The following is a 20871-nucleotide window of genomic DNA, read 5'->3' as shown; positions in this document are numbered from 1 at the left end:
CTCTTCAACTGGTGGCTCAGCCCTTCTCTGCCTGCTTGGGGCTCCCCCTCCCCTTTGGCCGGTTACACAAAGGACGTGCTGGTCAACACAGCCTGAAAGGGAGGGCCCAGCTCCAGGGCTGAAGCACTGCAACTGGAGGGATGGAGAGACTCACGCTGTGATTGGGTTAACTGGTGATCTCATTTAGTGTTTCTGAATCCAGAAATTCAGAATTCTGCTCCTTGAATTTTTCTGGCACACCCTTTCCCTATCACAGTATCTTACCTTTGTTGGGTCCTTCCCTTAGCCACTTCTGCTGGCAGGGTGTGAAATCTTCAAGCAGCAGAGCATGAGCTTTCGAGGGGCAGGAAAAGGACAGCTGGGGAGACAGGGATGCATTTCACTCCCCACTCCCAGGGCAGCCCTCTTCCTGGTTCATGCTGCCACCCTTCAGCTGGAGTCAGGATCCTCCTGGCCCAGAGAACCTGCCGCTTTCTATTGCTCCCTGGCAGAGCTATGGAAGGACCCTGCCATGGCTAGGACATCCCCTGCCACTAAGGGGACTCTGCCGGGAGAAAGCAAGAGCTGGGCTTAGCTCTCTTCCACAGGTAAGGACCCCAGGTCTCTCTTCTGTCCCCAGTGACTAGCAAACAGTTGTGGGTGCAGGAGGTTAGGGGACCTTCATCACACAAGTGTCTGTGTGTGTCTGTGTGCGTGTGTGTGTGCACATATGCAGGTGCAAGTGTGTTTGGAGACCCTGAAGGCTGGGCCTTTATGGGATGAGAAGGGATGAAGAGGGATCCCATGTGCCTGATATAGACCCTTGGCACCCAGTTGCTGCCCCTGAGGCAGTGCTGGGTGCCCAGAGAAACACAGCTCCAGGGCACTCTCAGAATCCTCCGCTTCTATCACCAAAACCTGCATTGGGCCGAACTCGCCACTCGCGGAGTGGGCTCCGAGGCTAGGCTGTGCAGTGGTCTCACGTCAAGGCAGAAAGAGTTGTGCTGCACTGAGGTGCAAGCACCCTGTGTTTGCACAAAGATCAAAGATATGCAGATATCATGGTTTCAGTTGCCTCTACAAGAGCTAACACAATGTGAGCTCTGGCAGTCTTGCGGTTGGGAAAGCGTCATTATCTCTTGGTGCGCATCATTATCTCTCTGTGGTTTCTTAGATCTGCATCTTGGCCTGTCAGATATTTTGTCACAGGCGGTAGCAGTTCCTGCCTCCACCAGCAGACCGGTAACGGCAGAACAGGTTCGCTTGCACGTGCCATAACTGGACATGGTCTCTGGCTGTGATGCCAGTGGCAGGAAGGGGAGATGAATAATGGCCAGCGCACTGAACACATGGAGGAAGCAATGCAGCCCAGAAAGGTGCGTGTTGAACACCAGGAGCATGCAGTGGTGGCAAGTGGGGCTGTGTGTGGCTGCGCTGGGCTTACTATTGCCAGGCTTGTGACTGTGTGTGCGCACAGGGATGGCTGGGAACCACCATAGCATGTCCGTGTGTTTGCAGCCAGGAAGGTGGTATGCCCCTCTTGAGCGCTGCATCTGTGCAGGGCTAGCTCAGATGGATGAGGCTGTTTCTTCTGAAAAAGGACAAAAGGCGCTAACAAGACCCCACTCCCAGACAGGCGAGGCAGGTGGTGGATGCAAAAATTTATGCTCTGTGAGCACTGCTCCCTCAAAAGAGAAGCGCCAAACCCCGGGTCAACTTCGGGGGCGAGGCAGAACAGGGGTAGGTCGGGGCTCAGTATAAAATGCGGTCACAGTCTTAGTGAGGAGATGAGGCCGAGACATGGGGCCCTGCCCTGCAGCCCCCACATGGATCCAGAGCATAATAAATACATAGCTTAGCCAGAGCAATAGATGTTCTGCTACCACAAATGCAATACAGCAGTAGCACTAAATAAGCTTCCCCCGGCCCCGAGAATGGGACGTGCCTTGGCAAATTCCAGCTGGGCTTTCATCCCTGGCAAAGGATGAGCGCCTGCAAGCGTGTTGCTGTGCTGCTCCAAAATGCTGCCATCGTGTGTTTGTGACAGCCCTGCAGTGCCAGGCACGGCTGCTCCCTGCTCTGCGTCGCCCAGTTCAGCTCCAGGTCGTTCATGAACTTTTGAACCCAGAAGTCCTCAGGGCTGGCACAGACTTCACGGCCCCTCCTCACGAAAAATCTGTCGGGGACAAAATGTCTTGTCAGGTGGGGAAGGAAAGATGAGGGCCTTGCGACTCTGCCCCCCCTGAGCCCAGCACTGCCCATATGCACTGGTAGAGCCAGCCAAATCAGAGGGGTCTCCTGCCACAGACCCGGAGCTTCCCCTGCTACCCCTGGGGCTCCCACAGCCCCGTGCCCCACCATGCAGTGGGCAGTACCCTGGGCCCAGCGCGGGACCATGTGAGCATCTCCGAGGGCTTTTCCAGCGCCCAGCAGCTCCTTTGCAGCCCCACAGGGATAGCTCCTGCCCTCGCCATCAGGAAGAGAATTTGGGAAAGCTTCAGGCTCTCGCCAACCCCCAGTGGGGTCCCACAGCCCTCAGCTGGTATAACCCTGGCCTGGCATCTCCAGCAGGAGTGCGGGGGGGTGGAGGTGAGGGGGTCTCCTGCAGCACCGCAGGTCCTCCCTGTCCATGGAGATAGCACAGGGAGGGGGGGTGCTGTGAGGGGAGAGCCCTGATTCACCCAGGCATGATGAGGTCTCAGCGTGGAGACGGCAAAGCAGAGCAGGGCGAGGGCGGCCATGGGGAGCTGCACGGCACATCAGGCAAGGAGCAGCAAGCGCAGCAGGATTGCAACAGTGACTCCTGGCACCCCATTTCTGTCTGGCACTGCCTCCCAGTGCCTGCTGTGTTAGAGCAGCCGTGGGGCAGCGAGGAAAAGCCGGGGAGGTGAGCTCGTGGGTGCCTTGTGAACGGTGGCCACTGCTGGAGCCGGGTGCAAAATACCTGGAGAAACCACAGGCTCTGAGTTGGCAAGTCTGGTGCCTGTTGCAGAGAAGAGTGAGGCAGCAAAAGGTGGATATGTGCCCTGGGGTGTCCCAGGGAGCTCGTTGTCTTGGGGGCAGCAGACAGTGCCTGAGATATCCAGCCAGGTCGACCTTGCAGTTGGTGGGGACAAGATGCCCCTGCTCGTGTAGCTGAAAACTATGTGTCAGAGCCTCCCATGACTGCAGGTGCCACACGAGGTGGGTTTTCAGCATTTCTGTGAGAGCACGTCCCTCTCCATTCCCTGATCATGGGGAGTTCCCATCACCAGCAGCTCTCTGCTCTGCCTTCTGCATCCCACCCCACACCAAACCCACATCAGCAGCCGGAAGAAGACAGTATTTCTAATTTCAGACTAGTGAGCCAGACCTCCCAGGCAAGGGCCCTCCTTCTTGGCTGATCCTGGGGTGCATTAGAAGGAATTCAGTGGTCATGAACTCCAATTTGAAAGCAAAAGCACTGAGGTTTTTGTGTTTCAAGGGGCCCTGGCTGCCGCCCCTGGAGGCAGCTATAAACAGCCCCCCAGGGGTGCCAGCCATCCTTGCTGCCCCTGCACTCAGGGAGCAGAGATCATACTGTGTCTGTTGCCTATGCTGCCCCAGTGCCTCCGCCCTGTGCATATCCCAGATCCACCATGGGAGCAAGGAATCCCTGGCTGCCATGCTCTCCTGTAGCTCTGTCCCCAAGACATTTTCATCATCCAAGAGTTGCTGCCAGTTGGGGGCCATGTTGTCCCAAAGTCTGAGTGCCTGTGTCCTCAAGACCCAGGGCCTTGGAAAAGAGATTGAGTTGGGACCCTCCTGGCCCCTACCTTGCCAGCCCTTTGGGGAGGCTTGCTGAGTCTGTTGAGGGTTGCTGTCGTGCTGGTGAATATAACTGTGAACCTGCTGCACAAGGGCTGTCTCACATCCTGTCTTGGTCAGTATAGCCCTCACTTGCATGCTGATTTGTTCAAACTTACCTCACTGCACACAAGGACTATTCTGGTATTTCCTAGACCTGCTGCTTCCTTTTTTCAGTGTCTCTGAGGCAAAGGTGCCATGACATCAGCTCCATGACGCTTTGGAAAACCCAAGTGCTTGCCTTGAAATCTAACTGTCCGGGCTGGCTAACACACCTATAAAAAGCAAGGACTATCCAGCCACCTAGCATCAGACGCAGAAGGAATCTACTCTGGTCCTGCCTCTGCTCTTGCAGCTCATCCCTGCCCATAATGAATATCTCTGCAGTGTCCCTCTCCATCATCCTCATTGCTGCCCTCTTTTCTCAGGCCTCTTCAGGTCCAAGTGAGTACTGCTTCTCTCTCTGTTCTTCTAGGGGTAGATTTTGTTCTGATGGGCAGTAATCTTGAAGCAGAGCTGTAAAAGGTGATCTGAAAAGGTTGCAAACTTGAGTACATAGTTTTTCCTGCTTTTTTGGAACTAGCTTTCCTTTCTAGCATCCTTTTCTCTTGGGAAGGAGATGACAGATTTTACCTTGTAAACATCAAAGTTTTTAGCTTTGATCTCCTCTGATTTTGTTGGTTGGCTTTAGAAGTGGTCCCAGGGTGAATGAGGGGATTTTTGCCATTGGAAGTGAGGAGGGGAGGGTTGCACAAAGGTTAGCAAGACGCCCTAGCAATGAGCTTAATTAAGCTTTGGTGTTCCCTATAATTTCTTGTTGTCATTCTGGGGAAACAGGCTCTTTCTGGAAAGAGAAGAGGGCTCCACAGTTAATTTCAGGGGATGGTTGTCCATGCTTTAGGCTGGAACATGTGCAGGTTTGCCATGAGTGCCATCTCCTTGCCATGAGTGATAGACTCATGCTGACCTTCTCAATCCCTTCCAGTTGGTGCCGACACCACTGTGTGCTGCTTCAGCTATGCTTTACGGAAGCTCCCCCAGAGTCATGTGAAGGATTATTTCTACACCAGCAGCAAGTGCCCACAGCCAGCAGTTGTGTAAGTACCGTCTCCTGCCTTGGGCTCTGGGTGAAAGGCTCTGACAGCCTTTGGATTCTACCCCAAAGTTGCTCCATGTCCCCCAAGGCTGGGAGTGTGGCAGTGTGGGGAACCATGTCAGGGATAAGGAAAGGGGGCAGCCTGCTTGGGTGTCCGGTGCAGTACACAAGCACTCCTCCTTGGCTGAGAAATGAGGCCATTCTGGTGTTAGAATAAGGTGTGGAGAGAAAGGCTCTGAGCAGCCAGCAGGACCTCCTTGTGGCAATGAGCCCAATGCAAATAATGTGCCAGATCTGCTAGATTTGCATCTGACATATACTAGGGGTGCTGAGGTCAACAGATGCTTGCTCCAGAAACATCAGCCACCCCCACACTGCATCCAGGCTCACCTCCACACTGGACAAGGCCAAGAATGTTTGAGCATGGGTTGTTTCTCCTGAGACCTTGAACTCTTCCTGCCCTCTGTGTTTTAGCAGACTCTAGCATTCCCCCAGGAGCTTGGGGAAAAGGTTTGGGCAATGGGAACGTAAAGGGGCGATGATCCCCTCAGGAGCTGGCCACAATAGCTGGACATGTTAGTGGGCACCCATAAGGTGATCCAAGGCCCTGGCTGCCACTTCAGCATGTGCCTTTCCCCCTCTGGGGCTGTAATCCCTCCCTGCCTCTCTTCACAGGTTCATCACCAGGAAGAAACAGCAGGTCTGTGCAAATCCTGATGCCAGGTGGGTGAAGGAATATGTGAACTTCCTGGAGCTGCAGTGAGGGCTGGGAGCTGAGAGAAGTCCACCCCTGAGAGTCCTACAAGATTGTCCAGCAAAATCATCACTTGGGCCTAGAAATGCTGCTGCTGAGCACCAAGGCCAAAAGCCACCTCGCGCCTTTGAAGTTCCTTTTGTCTTGCAAAGGCATCATTTCTCCATTGCAATTTAGCCACCCTTATGGGCAGTTGCAATGCTGGGGACCTTCCGGCCTTGCAGACCTGCCTTGTCATAGCCTGCTGTGTGACCTGTGGTGAAACTCTGTCCCTTCCTCATGCCTTCACTGCTAGAAGGGGAGGGGGACTCTTATCTTGAAAGCTATTTGTGAAAAGTTGTCTATTAAAGCTAGATATGAATGCTGTTATGTAAAGCCAGACTGACATCCCAGTCAGCTAGTTGAATTTCACCATGTATGACAGACGCTGTCAATGAGGTCTGTCTTCTTAATGGAGGAATTGGTATGCTGGCTATTTACTGGATGTTCATAGTGGAACCACATTGTTCAGCCTTGTTGTCAAAACGCTGTCTCTTGCTGGTGCCAGAGAATAAAGATTACCATCTCTCTGTGTCATGTCTAGCAGAGGTTGCTCACCTCCTGCCCAGCCCTAGAGGAGGTCAGAGAACATGTGGTCCTTTGTGGGGGTTGGGATGTGGAGGGGCCCTTCTGCTACGTAGCCCAACACCTGCATACCCTGGAGCTGCTACTGAAGGCATGGGTGAGACAGGACCGAACTACAACCATTTTGGGAAAGGCAAGGGAAGAACCCTGGCTCTCCATCCAGAAATTCCTCAGCCTCCCTAGCCCTCAAAGTCTTCCCTCCTGCATCACCTCCACATTCCCAGCAACACAACAGAGGCGATGTCACTGCCCCAGCACCTCCCAGGGTCCAGCCAATCCATCTGTACTGCAGCTTCCCAGCCCCCCACCCTGATACAGAGCTGACCCTCTCTCCAGCCCTTTCCCCCTCTGTCATATCAATAGTGAAGGCCAGGAGCCCATGAGACCAGCCCCACTGGAGCCACAGACGCTGCAGGATTGGCAAAGGGATGTGTGTGGAATCACTGCCTGGGCAGTTGGAGGCTGCACGGCCCACAGAGGGTCTCACCTCACGGTGAGGTTAGTCATACAGCCAGGGGTTTTCAGCCCATTTTGCAGGCACAGTGTGAGAGCAAGGGAGAGCTGCTTTGGGAGCTGCCTGACTAGAAACACTTCAGGAATCACTGGGCAGTGGGTGCAAATGGGAAAGTCTCTGCAGTTAGCTCAAAGGAAGGTGACTCAGGAGCTGGTCAGCCAGCATTCCCATGCCCAGCACTGGCTCCTCCAGAGAGCAGGCCCAAGCTATGTTCAGCTCAGGTTTCACTCTGTTAGTGTTTTACTGAGAAAGAAGGGCAACAGTTAATTGCCTCTTCCCGATCTGTCTCCAGTTGTGTTTGGAAGGAAACCTGAATTTGGTTAAAAAAGGCATAAGTGGTCTTTTTCACCAAGTAAAAAAAAACCAACCAAACAAAATGACTTTATCAAGTCATGGTTTGCATTTAAAACCAGCTGATGTCTCTGTGGGCAGTGAATTAAACTGAGGGCTTCTGATCACCCTGCCAGTCAAGCTCTCCAGGCAAGGAGCTTTCACTTCCAATGCCCTGGGGCTGTCTCTATTGGAGCTGTTTGCAGCAAAAACTCAGGAACAGGAGTGTCCTGTCTTGCACATGGCAGCTGGCATATATTCCACCAGGAAATGAGCTGGTCATTGTTCCCCGGGAGTTATTACTTAGGCCTCCCTTCATTGCTAGCAACAAATGATCCCACATAATTCGGGGCAAGCAAATCAGTATGATTTACAGTATGTGTAAAACTCCCCAAGCCCACTGGTGTCATGATGTCAGACGTTCAGGTGGTCTCTGGTTCACCCCTTGCCTATCACGCTCGTTCTGCAGGTTTACTGACCACCTTTTCCAACTGCAGTTCCTTATTACCTGCCTCAAAGTTCCCATTTCCGGCAGGAGGCGAGAGCATGGCCCTCACCCACTGCTCCTGGGACTCTTCACTGGCAGGAGCCCTGTGCCAGCAGTGGTTGCCTACCACAGTGCAGGGAGCACAGGCCAAAACTTCGCAGAGCATGAGGGCACAGGTGAGCTCTCAGTGCCCAGGACAAGAGCATCCTGGGTAATCCCCAGCCAGGGAAGGGATACCCCTGCTGCAGGGCCAGGGCAGCAAGGACCCTTTGCTTTGCTGCCATGACAAACCCCACCTCTCAATGCTGAACTTGCAGTGCTTTCTGCTGGTGAGGGCAGACTGGGCTCTGGCAGCGTGGGCATCAGACGGAGCACCAAGATATCTGTACACACATCCATGCCAAGAGCTGGTGTGATAGCCCCAGAGCAGACCCCTGCATCTCTGCATCCTGGCAGGCCTCCCACCTTCATGGTGTCCAGGCGTCAAGAGTTGTACATCCCCAGCAATGAAAGGGTCTGGAAAGGGTCCCACATCCTTAGTGATGGGTCAGCAGAGTGGCTGCCCCTGAAGATAGGGAGCAAAGCTGTAGGAGAGGGGAGGTGCATGCTGTAGGTTGGGTGCAGTACACCCTGCAGGGTAGGGAAGTGGAGGTATCAAGGAGGCACAAAGAGATAAGAGGCAGGGAATTGGGAGTCCAGGAACAGAAGAAAGAGGTAGAGGAGGGAGAGAGGCAATGCAATGGAGGAAGGGCACCCCAGCAGCTAGGTCTGAGATAGAAAGAGTGGTGATGGGTCAGCAGCTGCTCCCCCATCAAGGCAGAGAGAAGATGCTGTGAAGTGGAAGATGCCCCAGCTGAGAGGCAGCATCTCCCCCCAGTCAGCCTGTCTGTGGCCCCACCTGCCCTACTCCTTCCAGCGACCCCATGCTCAGCCTCTCCTGCAGGCCCCAGGGGAGGTTCTGAGTTTAATGAGAGGGCCCTGTGCAATCATAATCCATCATTTGCAGCATCCTCTGTCACCTCCTCAGACTATTCCTGCCAGGGAGGGAACAGGAGAGAAAGGGAAGCCTGTACACCAGGGAGGAGATCCATGCATGTCAGAGCTCAGTGAAGGACACAGAGACAGGCATTATGACCAGAAGCTTTTATTCCTTAATGTTAGCATGAAACAGTGTCTACAGAACAAAGCTGAAAATCACCAATTAACAGCACGCCTGAAATACCTCAGTACATCACCCCTTCACTTGAGGTATTTGAGGGATGCCCCAGAAGAGGTCCTGAGGGAACCCAAATGCTTTACAGGCTCAGCAGGTAAATGAACATGAGGGAAGAGGTGCAAGACTTTGTTCTGCATACCTGCAGAGCAGCTCTGATACAGCCTGCTACGGTAGGAGAAAAGGGGGATCCCATAACCAAGCCTAGCCACAGAGGGAAGCAGGGGTAGAAATAAAATCAGCCAGAACATGAGAATAATCAAAAAATGCACATAGCATTTTGCTTTCATGCAGTGTCTCCATGAATGTTTCACAGAAAGCTTTTAAGCATTGCTATCCCTCTCTTACAGTTGGGGAAACTGAAGCATGAGCTTGCTTTTCCAGAGTAAGGCCAGGTGAAGTGAGCTGCTCAGGCCCAGCACCAGTCTCCACTGGTGCCCACTGGGGCTCCAACAAGCTGGGGTGAGTCATTCATGACACGGAAATTGTTCCTGGCACTCTAAAGATCCAAAGCTGGAGCACCTGGGAGGCAGGCGGTGATGGGCCTCTCAGTACTTCTCCAAGAAGTTCACGAATTCTTTCACCCAGCTGGCATTTGGGTCAGCACAGACCTGGTGATTCTTCCTGGTGATGAAGCTGAGAAGAGGAAAAGGACAGTGAAACCTTTGTCATGGGAAAGGAATGCACTGCTGAAAAGCTGCCACCCGGAGGTTGCATCAGGGCTGGGAAATGCCCCTTTTTGCAGCCGTTAGTCCCTATGGAGGAAGCCAGCAAAGAGGGGGTGCTGAGAAACTGGGGAAGGTCCCCAAGTCACACTCCTGGCTCTGCCTCAAACTGCTGTTGGCAGCCTGCTGACAGAAAGAAGGGTCACAGACAGAAGACCCAAGAGGCCACTGTGGAGTATGTGGCTGGGATCTTCTGTGGCAAACATCTTCTGGGCATTTCTCTACCATGCACCAGACACCTTGTCTTGGGAGCACCTTCTCAGCCATGTCACAGCTACACGTCTCTGGTTACCAGGAACAACCTCCCATCCTCCCTCCCACAGGCTCATCCCAGCACCAGCATTGGCAGGTCCTTCACAACCACCTCCCTGCAAATGGGAGATGTCTCTCCTTGCCAGGACAGAGGGAGGGTCATACCCGGATAACACCCCAACGAGCCCCAGTCTTGGTGCAGAAAAGGAGAACAATTTGAGGGACCAAGCCAAAGGCTTCCTGCATGCTGGGCAAGATCTAGTACTCACACAACTGCTGGCTGCTGGCACCTGCTGGTAGTGTAGAAATATTCCTTCACATATTTCCTGGAAAGCTTCTGCAAAGTGTACGTGAAACAGCATACAGCTGTGTCAGATGCAGCTGAAAGAGAGCTGGGGTGCAGGACTGAATCCATATGACCAGGAGGTGACACAAAGTGGACACAAACACTGCCTTCCCCACTCACGGTGAGAGCGAGAGCATGCCCCAATTCCCCCACAAAGACTTTGGGACCTTCTCCCTACCAGGGCAGGAATGGCAGGCATTGTTTCTACACTGTCAGCGAAGAGATGCTAAAATCTGAGGTGGGAATAGACAATCTCCCTAACAGTGCCATAGAGGGTGGTTTTAAACACCTCCGCCCTGTCTGGCTCCAAGGGCAGTCTGCTGTTAAAGAAAGCTCCAGCCAAACTTTCTGCAAGGCGCCCCTCCCTGGTCCCCGTGACCAAGCTCTCCATGGCTGTCTCCTGGTGCTCTCAGGTGCAACAGGGAAAATCAGCCATGCTAACCGATAGAGGGTAAAAACAGCACAGAACAAGCACTCTCAGTGGGCTCAGCTCAAGGAGTCAGAACAGGGTCATGCCAATTTCTCAAGCATTCAAGGTCACCATTAAAAGCTCTTCTTCCTCCGGGAGAGGAGAAAACAACCTGAAGAGCAGAAGTGAATTCACCTGGAGCACAGCAGGCTTGGGAGCAGAGAGCAGCAACAAGGGGAGCAATGAGGGCAAACAGAGAGACCTTCGAGTTTCCTTCAGGAGCAGAGCAGACATAGAGACCAGTTCCATGCTCAGCACTGACCCAGCTGGTCCTTGCTTTTCACAGGAGAGCACAGTGATGGGTGGTATAAATATGGGGTTAGAACAAATGCTTCCTCGGTGATGTGGAGCCTACTGGACACAGGCCACATCACGTATGCTAGAGACAGCACTCAAAGATGTTGAGCCATGAGGTTAGGTTCAAACCATCAGCCATCAGAGAAGCACTGCAGAGAGAGGCTGTGCTGGCCGTGGCAGGATGTGAAATCTCCATCTAATACAGCAGGTCCTTCAATGAAGTTGTCTAAAAATAAGCAACCACATCTCCACTCCTCCCACCAAGAGGAAGTGCCAAGAGTGAGATGAGAGAGAACTGCCCCAAAGGGGTTGATGAAGGGAGTAATTACAGAATCCGGTTAGGAACAAGGGCTGGGGGGAGAATGCAGCCCTCAGGGCTGATGGCCTGTGGGGCTTGCCTCCCTTCCCAGGATCCAGACACAAGTTTCACTGGGAGAAAGGGGATGGCCACAGTCTCTCAGAAAGGCCAGAGAGGACCAGGATACCAGGCCCAGCCCGAGTACCTGCAGCTGTGCATCAGGCTTGCTGCTTTTCCCATGAAGGTCTTTGGGCCTTCCAGGCATTACTGAGCAGCAGACAGTGAAAAAAAGCCTGTGGATCATGGGGTCTAGCAGGATCAATCTTCCAGGGTCTGCTGGAGCAGCCAGGCTCTAGAGCTGGCCTTGACTTCTGTCCACCTCCGAAAACACATGATGAGCCTAGCCCACCAGTGCCTGACAGCTGAGTGATGGTCACCTTCTAGCAGGTATCTGGGGAGCTGTGCTCTTTCTTCACCAGCTCCACTGCCTCTCAGCTGGAGTCTCCTCTGGCTCAGGTCTGGTTGGCCAAGCACTTCGCCTTGCTAAGTCTTGGGTTTGGATACTTGCTCTAAGCTTGGTTGCGCCCTGTGTCCCACATGCAGTCTCCTGTCAGAGCCCATCCCGACTTGCATTCTATTTTGCTGCACAGATGTTCCCAAAGTGCTTACAGAGCAAAGCAACCTGCAGGAAAGGAAGTGTTCAACTGTCAGCTGATGTGAAGAAGGTGTTGTAAGTGGCTTTTTTTTTGCAGAGCCAGGGGCTGATCTACAGTCAGGACATCTCTGGCAGATATTTGTGTAGTGGGCAAGGAAATGGCTGCTGGGGAAAGCCTGAAGACAGGACCACCAAGAGCAACTGAGGTATCCCATAGATTAAGCAATATCTCTCCTGACAGCTTTCCCAACTCAACCAAGTATCCTCTCCTAGCTGCATGCCATTGTGCTGAGGTCCTCAGTTTCCCATCCTCACCCACCTCTCACACTCACCTGTGGTGGCCCACCCCTCTAGGGTGACAGACATGGCCTCTCTGTCCCATGCTCTGGAACCTTCCCCACCTACATGGCACATGGATGCAGAGCCCTGCAGGGTCTATCCTGTTACCTGTGTTGGCCCTCTGTTTACGACATGTGGGGCTGTGACTTTCCCTTGCGTTTCCAGAGCAGTGAGGCCCTCTGCTCCCTGCCAGCACTGTCCCCACAGGGCAGCACAGATAGCTGGGACAGCGCGGACTGGGCACAGGGAGCCCCAGGCTGGGCTGCTGCAGGCTCCACGCAGAGAGACCTGGCCTGGCATGAGGACGGCCCAGCGATGCCTGGTGTGTGCGAGGGGAGGCTGGGACTGGGGCAGAAGACAGCAGGGCTCCTCCATACCCAGGCTGGCTGCACTGCTCCTCCAAGAGCTCCAGGAAGGAAACCAAAACCACAGACAGTGTTGAGGGAATTTCCCACAGATGCCTGGGCTCCCAGCCAGGGACTGTCCGGAGAAGAGCCCTGAGGCTCACTGAGCTCCTTCTGCCTGTGCTCTGCATCCCAGGGCTTTGCCACTGCAGTGGCTGTGGCAACCCTGCTGACCCCAGCCAGCCTTTCCTTGGCATCCACCCAGCAATGTCCTCTGTCCCTACATAGCACTTGGAGCCCCTGCTCAGGGACTATTTTGGGCTCCTGCAGTTCCTCTGTGGCACCAAACTCTGCTTCTCAGCACAAAAGGAAACCAAGCATGCAGCAGCTGCAGGGGGGTTGGGACACCCTCAGGGACAGAGTGGGAAGGTGCCAGCTGCATGGCCCCAAGCAGCCCACATTCTGGGCTCCTGCCTGGCTGCCCCGTTGCACAATGGCCACTCTCTGCTCCTGCCTTTCACGGCACTGCAGGGAAGCCCATCTCAGGATGTGCGTCCCTGCTGACTTTCTTTCTCCCCCATGACGACAAGCCCAGACCTGGGGGCTGATGACTGTGGAGGAGATTAAATTTTACAAATGTGCCAGCCCCCCGGTCCATACTCCACACTGCCCCTCTCCACTCAATCCACAGGAGACCTTATGTGGACCCCAAAGCTTTTGCTTTCAAATGACCCGTGACTCCATGTGATGTTTGCTCCATGTGACTTCCCCAGCGGGACTAAAGCTGGAGCTGGGCTTGGCACAGTGGTTTTACAACATGCTCAGCACTGTCGTTTGCCCCCAAGACAACGAGCTCCCTGGGACACCCCAGGGCACATATCCACCTTTTGCTGCCTCACTCTTCTCTGCAACAGGCACCAGACTTGCCAACTCAGAGCCTGTGGTTTCTCCAGGTATTTTGCACCCGGCTCCAGCAGTGGCCACCGTTCACAAGGCACCCACGAGCTCACCTCCCCGGCTTTTCCTCGCTGCCCCACGGCTGCTCTAACACAGCAGGCACTGGGAGGCAGTGCCAGACAGAAATGGGGTGCCAGGAGTCACTGTTGCAATCCTGCTGCGCTTGCTGCTCCTTGCCTGATGTGCCGTGCAGCTCCCCATGGCCGCCCTCGCCCTGCTCTGCTTTGCCGTCTCCACGCTGAGACCTCATCATGCCTGGGTGAATCAGGGCTCTCCCCTCACAGCACCCCCCTCCCTGTGCTATCTCCATGGACAGGGAGGACCTGCGGTGCTGCAGGAGACCCCCTCACCTCCACCCCCCCGCACTCCTGCTGGAGATGCCAGGCCAGGGTTATACCAGCTGAGGGCTGTGGGACCCCACTGGGGGTTGGCGAGAGCCTGAAGCTTTCCCAAATTCTCTTCCTGATGGCGAGGGCAGGAGCTATCCCTGTGGGGCTGCAAAGGAGCTGCTGGGCGCTGGAAAAGCCCTCGGAGATGCTCACATGGTCCCGCGCTGGGCCCAGGGTACTGCCCACTGCATGGTGGGGCACGGGGCTGTGGGAGCCCCAGGGGTAGCAGGGGAAGCTCCGGGTCTGTGGCAGGAGACCCCTCTGATTTGGCTGGCTCTACCAGTGCATATGGGCAGTGCTGGGCTCAGGGGGGGCAGAGTCGCAAGGCCCTCATCTTTCCTTCCCCACCTGACAAGACATTTTGTCCCCGACAGATTTTTCGTGAGGAGGGGCCGTGAAGTCTGTGCCAGCCCTGAGGACTTCTGGGTTCAAAAGTTCATGAACGACCTGGAGCTGAACTGGGCGACGCAGAGCAGGGAGCAGCCGTGCCTGGCACTGCAGGGCTGTCACAAACACACGATGGCAGCATTTTGGAGCAGCACAGCAACACGCTTGCAGGCGCTCATCCTTTGCCAGGGATGAAAGCCCAGCTGGAATTTGCCAAGGCACGTCCCATTCTCGGGGCCGGGGGAAGCTTATTTAGTGCTACTGCTGTATTGCATTTGTGGTAGCAGAACATCTATTGCTCTGGCTAAGCTATGTATTTATTATGCTCTGGATCCATGTGGGGGCTGCAGGGCAGGGCCCCATGTCTCGGCCTCATCTCCTCACTAAGACTGTGACCGCATTTTATACTGAGCCCCGACCTACCCCTGTTCTGCCTCGCCCCCGAAGTTGACCCGGGGTTTGGCGCTTCTCTTTTGAGGGAGCAGTGCTCACAGAGCATAAATTTTTGCATCCACCACCTGCCTCGCCTGTCTGGGAGTGGGGTCTTGTTAGCGCCTTTTGTCCTTTTTCAGAAGAAACAGCCTCATCCATCTGAGCTAGCCCTGCACAGATGCAGCGCTCAAGAGGGGCATACCACCTTCCTGGCTGCAAACACACGGACATGCTATGGTGGTTCCCAGCCATCCCTGTGCGCACACACAGTCACAAGCCTGGCAATAGTAAGCCCAGCGCAGCCACACACAGCCCCACTTGCCACCACTGCATGCTCCTGGTGTTCAACACGCACCTTTCTGGGCTGCATTGCTTCCTCCATGTGTTCAGTGCGCTGGCCATTATTCATCTCCCCTTCCTGCCACTGGCATCACAGCCAGAGACCATGTCCAGTTATGGCACGTGCAAGCGAACCTGTTCTGCCGTTACCGGTCTGCTGGTGGAGGCAGGAACTGCTACCGCCTGTGACAAAATATCTGACAGGCCAAGATGCAGATCTAAGAAACCACAGAGAGATAATGATGCGCACCAAGAGATAATGACGCTTTCCCAACCGCAAGACTGCCAGAGCTCACATTGTGTTAGCTCTTGTAGAGGCAACTGAAACCATGATATCTGCATATCTTTGATCTTTGTGCAAACACAGGGTGCTTGCACCTCAGTGCAGCACAACTCTTTCTGCCTTGACGTGAGACCACTGCACAGCCTAGCCTCGGAGCCCACTCCGCGAGTGGCGAGTTCGGCCCAATGCAGGTTTTGGTGATAGAAGCGGAGGATTCTGAGAGTGCCCTGGAGCTGTGTTTCTCTGGGCACCCAGCACTGCCTCAGGGGCAGCAACTGGGTGCCAAGGGTCTATATCAGGCACATGGGATCCCTCTTCATCCCTTCTCATCCCATAAAGGCCCAGCCTTCAGGGTCTCCAAACACACTTGCACCTGCATATGTGCACACACACACGCACACAGACACACACAGACACTTGTGTGATGAAGGTCCCCTAACCTCCTGCACCCACAACTGTTTGCTAGTCACTGGGGACAGAAGAGAGACCTGGGGTCCTTACCTGTGGAAGAGAGCTAAGCCCAGCTCTTGCTTTCTCCCGGCAGAGTCCCCTTAGTGGCAGGGGATGTCCTAGCCATGGCAGGGTCCTTCCATAGCTCTGCCAGGGAGCAATAGAAAGCGGCAGGTTCTCTGGGCCAGGAGGATCCTGACTCCAGCTGAAGGGTGGCAGCATGAACCAGGAAGAGGGCTGCCCTGGGAGTGGGGAGTGAAATGCATCCCTGTCTCCCCAGCTGTCCTTTTCCTGCCCCTCGAAAGCTCATGCTCTGCTGCTTGAAGATTTCACACCCTGCCAGCAGAAGTGGCTAAGGGAAGGACCCAACAAAGGTAAGATACTGTGATAGGGAAAGGGTGTGCCAGAAAAATTCAAGGAGCAGAATTCTGAATTTCTGGATTCAGAAACACTAAATGAGATCACCAGTTAACCCAATCACAGCGTGAGTCTCTCCATCCCTCCAGTTGCAGTGCTTCAGCCCTGGAGCTGGGCCCTCCCTTTCAGGCTGTGTTGACCAGCACGTCCTTTGTGTAACCGGCCAAAGGGGAGGGGGAGCCCCAAGCAGGCAGAGAAGGGCTGAGCCACCAGTTGAAGAGTGCTGCAAGTCTGGGATCCAGGGCCGGTGTGGGCCACCCTGCCAGCAAGGGCAGGAGCCAGTTCTGCCTGTGGCTGGCGTTCCAGCCTGGGAAAGCACAAGACTAGAAAGAAGTCATGGGATGACAGCAAGGTGTTTTCCCAGCTTCGTGTTTGCCAAGTCTGATCTGTAGCTACAGGAAAAAGTGAAACACTTTTTGCATTAAGATGTAGAAATACCATCTGGAGCAGAGAGGTTGCTCTGCAGAGAGGAAGGCTGCAAGGTCACTTTGCCCCTGTATAACAGTGCTGCTGGGGACATTTCTTCTCAGTGTGCAGAAGCAGAGTAGTGCTGGTGTAATTGCTGGCTAAACAGCAAGATCTGTCCAGTGTTGTGTTTTAATTGTTACCTGCTTGGTCCCATTCACATTCCCATGCAAAGTCATGTCCCAGGAATGACAGCCAGGAGACAGGCAGTTTGCTCATGGCTGTTTCATCCCAGCAGCACAGCCAAACCCTTCCGTTCGTTTTACTGTTGGAGAAAGTGAGGAACAACTGCCCCATTGTAGTGGTCAGAAAAAGAGCCAGGCATCCTGCTCTTCTCACTAGGCAGCACTGCTGCAGCTCCCTGGCTTGACTGGGCCCAACTGAACCTCAGGGTCGGTGGGCACAGGTGCAGCAACATCTCAGAGGAACAGATATGTGGGAGGGAAGAGGTGATGTGGGGTTGCCAAAGGTGTGTGTATGGGTGATTACTGCTTCTTAGCTGGCAGAAATGGTTAGAAGGGCAGGTTTCTGTGCAGCAAATTGGCCCTGCTCCATCCCCCCAACACTCTTGGCTCGAGGGCAGGCAGGCGGCTCACGTGCCCAAGGAACCTGCCAGATCCCAGAGAAGCCCCAGTACAGCAGCAGCATTTCCCGGTTCTTACCTTCCGCTTGCACTCATCAGAGAGGTTCTCCCAACCTGTGGCCGTATTTTACCCCCTTGTCCTTTCAGCAGCGTGTCTCTTCACTGCCCCTGTTGCACACATAGTGTTTGCAGGGGACCAGCCCAGGAGTGCAGTGAGCTGAGACTTGGAGGGGCAGATGAGCACATGGGATGTGCATGGGGGTGTGTAGGGAGCATATCCATGTATATATAAGGCCCATGTATATGTATGAGCATGTGTACTTCTGTGGAGGATGCCAGGGCTGTGTGTGTGCGCATGGGGGAGTGACGTGTCTGAGGATATCTATATGTCTGCAGTGTGGAAATTTTATGGTTTTGCCTCAGACCATTTCCCATCATCACATGCTGGATAGGGTGGGCTGGCTTTGTGTCAGGTTCTGTGTCTGTGCCCGGTGAATAGTGCATAAAGGGGCGTAAAGGGAAAAAAACAAAGGTTTTTATCCAAATTGTTTATTCTCCAGAATCATGATTTAACACATGAAGAGCCAGGGCCCCCCATCACCCAGTGCTGAGAATCTGAGCCACCCTTCCGTAAACCTCCCTGCCTTCATCCCATAAATAACATCATTACCCACAGAAGAAAACACTTCCTATACAGTATGATCATTTCTTAAATAATTTAAAATAATCTCATAGGAGAGGTGCATTGGCCCTCCCAGGCCACAAGTGGGGGCATCAGGGTGGTGGAGGGCTGCGGTGCAGGCTGGCCTGTGCAAGCAGAGGGCAAGTAGCAATACCCCAGTCCAGCGTCTCTTATGGGCCCCTTCCTGCAGTCGCCTTGGAGCTGCGTACAGATGGCATGGGCTCACACAGCTCCTTCCGCCCCCAGTATCCTGTCCCATTGCAGGAGCTCAGGATAACGTGACTCATTCATGACAGTAGCTACAGTTGCCATCCTGCTTCTCTCAGTTCTGCTTCAAGTTTTGCAGATAACTTAGAACCCAGGTGTCACTGGGTTTGGCACAGACTTGGCGGCCTTTCTTTGTGATAAACCTGTGGAGCATGAATGAGAGGTGTTAGATCTCTCCTCAGATCTGGATCCCAAGAGAGTCAGTTGGTTCACAGCATTGCAGTTCTCCCCTGTGCCCTAAGCTGATGCTATAACTAGTGACTAGCTGAGATTTCCCCACTTCCACCCCTCTTCCCACAGTGCCTTCTCAAGTCCTGCAGGAAATCTCTCCACAAGTACTCCAGGGAGCCCCTGCACAAGCATCCTAGGAAATCCCTGCACAAGCATCCCTGGGAGTCCCTGTGCAATCCCTTTTCCCCTGAGTTGCCTGATGCCCTGCTTGCAGGTGATATGTCATTTAATCTGTTCCTACAGACCTCCCTCGACCACAGCCGTGCTGCAAAGCCCAGGGCACCACAGCCAGTCACTCACACAAGCTTTCCCAAAGCTGCTGTTCCCATACCAGCATTTTTTGTCTGCACCCAGGAGTCAGAGTTGGTACTTACACAATGGCCGGCAGGGAGCAATTGCTGCTGGTGCTGTAATAATGCAAGATGAGTCTCTTCGGGAGCTTGCGGGACGTATAAGAGAAGCAGCAGTTTGGGAGGTCAGATCCATCTGGAAGAGGCAGGGAGAGATAATGTGAGCACATGCTGAGCTGTGGGCCAGGAGCAGTGCTGTCAGGGAAGGGAGTGAGGAATTACAGAATAATTAAGGCTGAAAGGGATGTCATAGGTCATTTGATCCAATGCCAGCAGCAGCATCACCAGGGAAGGCAGGTACTGGGAGAGACTTCCATTCAGTCATTGCTCAGACCTTCACTTCCCACCTCCCCCAGCCCCAGGACAGGAGAATGAAGTCCCTAAAATATAATCAGGAATAAGCATAAGGACTCTGAGCTCCAGACGGCTGGACAGGTGGATGGATTATGGATGGATGGATGATTTCCTGATTCTGGGGTTTGTAAGTGTAGTTGACCTCAGTGCAGAGTGGAGTGTAACAAATGCTGAAGCATTGCCAGTTAACTGACAGGGGAGGTCAATATAGAAATGGTAATGAAGGCTCAAATCAGTTCTTCCTTCACCAATGAAAGGCAGGACTCACCTGGGGCAGAGGACGTCTGAGAGCAAGAGGCAGCAATGAGAAGAGCAGTAAAAACAGCTACAGAGACCTTCATCTTCCTGTCAGACAAGGGCAGTCAGAGCAGGACCAGGAGCTCCGGCAGATGCAGCTCAGACTGCAGCATCTGGATTCAGCTCCCTTTTAATAGGGAGTCCTGGAGTCAGCAGGGAGAAGCCCAAGTGGAAATTCCAAAATGATGTCAGAAAATGTCACAAAAGTGAAGTAGCAAAAAAAAAAAAAAAGGGGCCAAAAGAATGAGATATGGTTCATATTTGAGCCAAGTATGTGGACCTCTGACTCAGCAGCTTAGTTCTGATTTTATCAAATCAAAAGGAAACCGAATTCTGCTAACTGACATGGCCGCATAAAAGAGAGCTATTCATCTAAACAACAGGAGGGATTTTCCCTGTCAGTCTGTATATAAAAAACACAATGTTTGCTTAAGGTTATGCAACTCTGGGAAAAAAAAAAAAAAGAAAAAGAAAACAGGCAGGCTCCAAGACATACTCATGCTGTTATGTGCTGGGTCTGCTAAAATTCAGCACAAGGAGCTGAGCAGTGGCTGGACCGTGGGCTCTGTGCTACCTGAAGCACCGTGCCTCTACCAATCCCACCATGCCTGGCTTAACCCAGAATCACAGATTGTTGAAGCTGGAAGGCACCGCTGGAGACTGTCTACTCCAACCTCCTACTCCTGTCTACTCCTCAAAGCAGGGTCAGCAGGCTGCCCAGGACCATGTCCTGGTTTTGAATAAGGACTCCACAACCTCTCTGGTCAACCGGTTCCAGTATTTGGTCGCCCTTACAGTAAAGAAGTTTTTTCTTATGCTTAAACAGTATTTCCTGTATTTCAATTTGTGTCTGTTGCCTACTGTCCTGGCCCTGGGTACCACTAAGTATCTGACCACATCCTCTTTATACCCTCTCTTCAGATACTTATACACATTGATAAGATCCTCCCTCAGTCTTCTCTTCTCCAAGCTAAACAGTCCCAGTTCTCTCAGCCCCTCCTCATATGAGAGATGCTTCAGTACCTTCATCTTCTTTGTGGCCCTTTGCTGGACTCACTCCAGTAAATTCATGTCTTTCTTGTATTGGGGAGCCTGGAACTGAACACAACACTCCAGAAGCAGCCTCACCGGGGCTGAATAGAAGCACCTCCCTCGACCTGCTGGCAATGCTCTGCCTAATGCAGCCCAGGGTGCTGTTGGCCTTCTTTGCCACGAGGGTGCATTGCTGGCCCATGTTCAACTTGGCATCCACCAGGACCCCTAGGTCCTTTCCTGCAAAGCTGCTTTCCAGCTGGTTGGTCCTCAGCCTGTACAGATGCAAGGGGCTATTCCTCCTCAGGTGCAGGATTTTACACTTCCCTTTATTGTACTTCATGAGTTTCGTCTCTACCCGTTTCTCCAGCCTGTCAGGGTCCCTGTGAATAGTAGCACAAGCATCTGG

At 53.5% G+C, this 20871-nt stretch overlaps 2 protein-coding genes across 2 annotated transcripts; one reads left to right on the top strand and one right to left on the bottom strand.

The window, feature by feature from the left end:
* Window positions 1-1270: 1270 nt before the first annotated feature.
* Window positions 1271-6227, top strand: LOC112968624 (C-C motif chemokine 5-like). The gene is made up of 4 exons (XM_026071061.1): window positions 1271-1355; window positions 3982-4248; window positions 4790-4901; window positions 5576-6227. The coding sequence occupies exons 2-4, from the start codon at window positions 4176-4178 to the stop codon at window positions 5661-5663; spliced, it is 273 nt and encodes a 90-aa protein (XP_025926846.1). The 5' UTR covers window positions 1271-1355; window positions 3982-4175; the 3' UTR covers window positions 5664-6227.
* Window positions 6228-9332: 3105 nt separating this feature from the next.
* LOC112968638 (C-C motif chemokine 5-like) lies at window positions 9333-19474 on the bottom strand. Its single transcript, XM_026071088.1, has 3 exons — window positions 19402-19474; window positions 10069-10180; window positions 9333-9458 (listed from the first exon to the last, which is right to left on the bottom strand). Exons 1-3 carry the CDS (start codon window positions 19472-19474, stop codon window positions 9371-9373), a joined length of 273 nt encoding a protein of 90 aa, XP_025926873.1. The 3' UTR covers window positions 9333-9370.
* Between the last annotated feature and the right edge of the window lie 1397 nt (window positions 19475-20871).

This window comes from Apteryx rowi, unplaced genomic scaffold (assembly GCF_003343035.1).
Source record: "Apteryx rowi isolate R43461 unplaced genomic scaffold, aptRow1 scaffold_1071, whole genome shotgun sequence".
In the NCBI taxonomy this organism is placed as follows: domain Eukaryota; kingdom Metazoa; phylum Chordata; class Aves; order Apterygiformes; family Apterygidae; genus Apteryx; species Apteryx rowi.
This window is presented reverse-complemented; position numbering and strand designations above follow the sequence as displayed.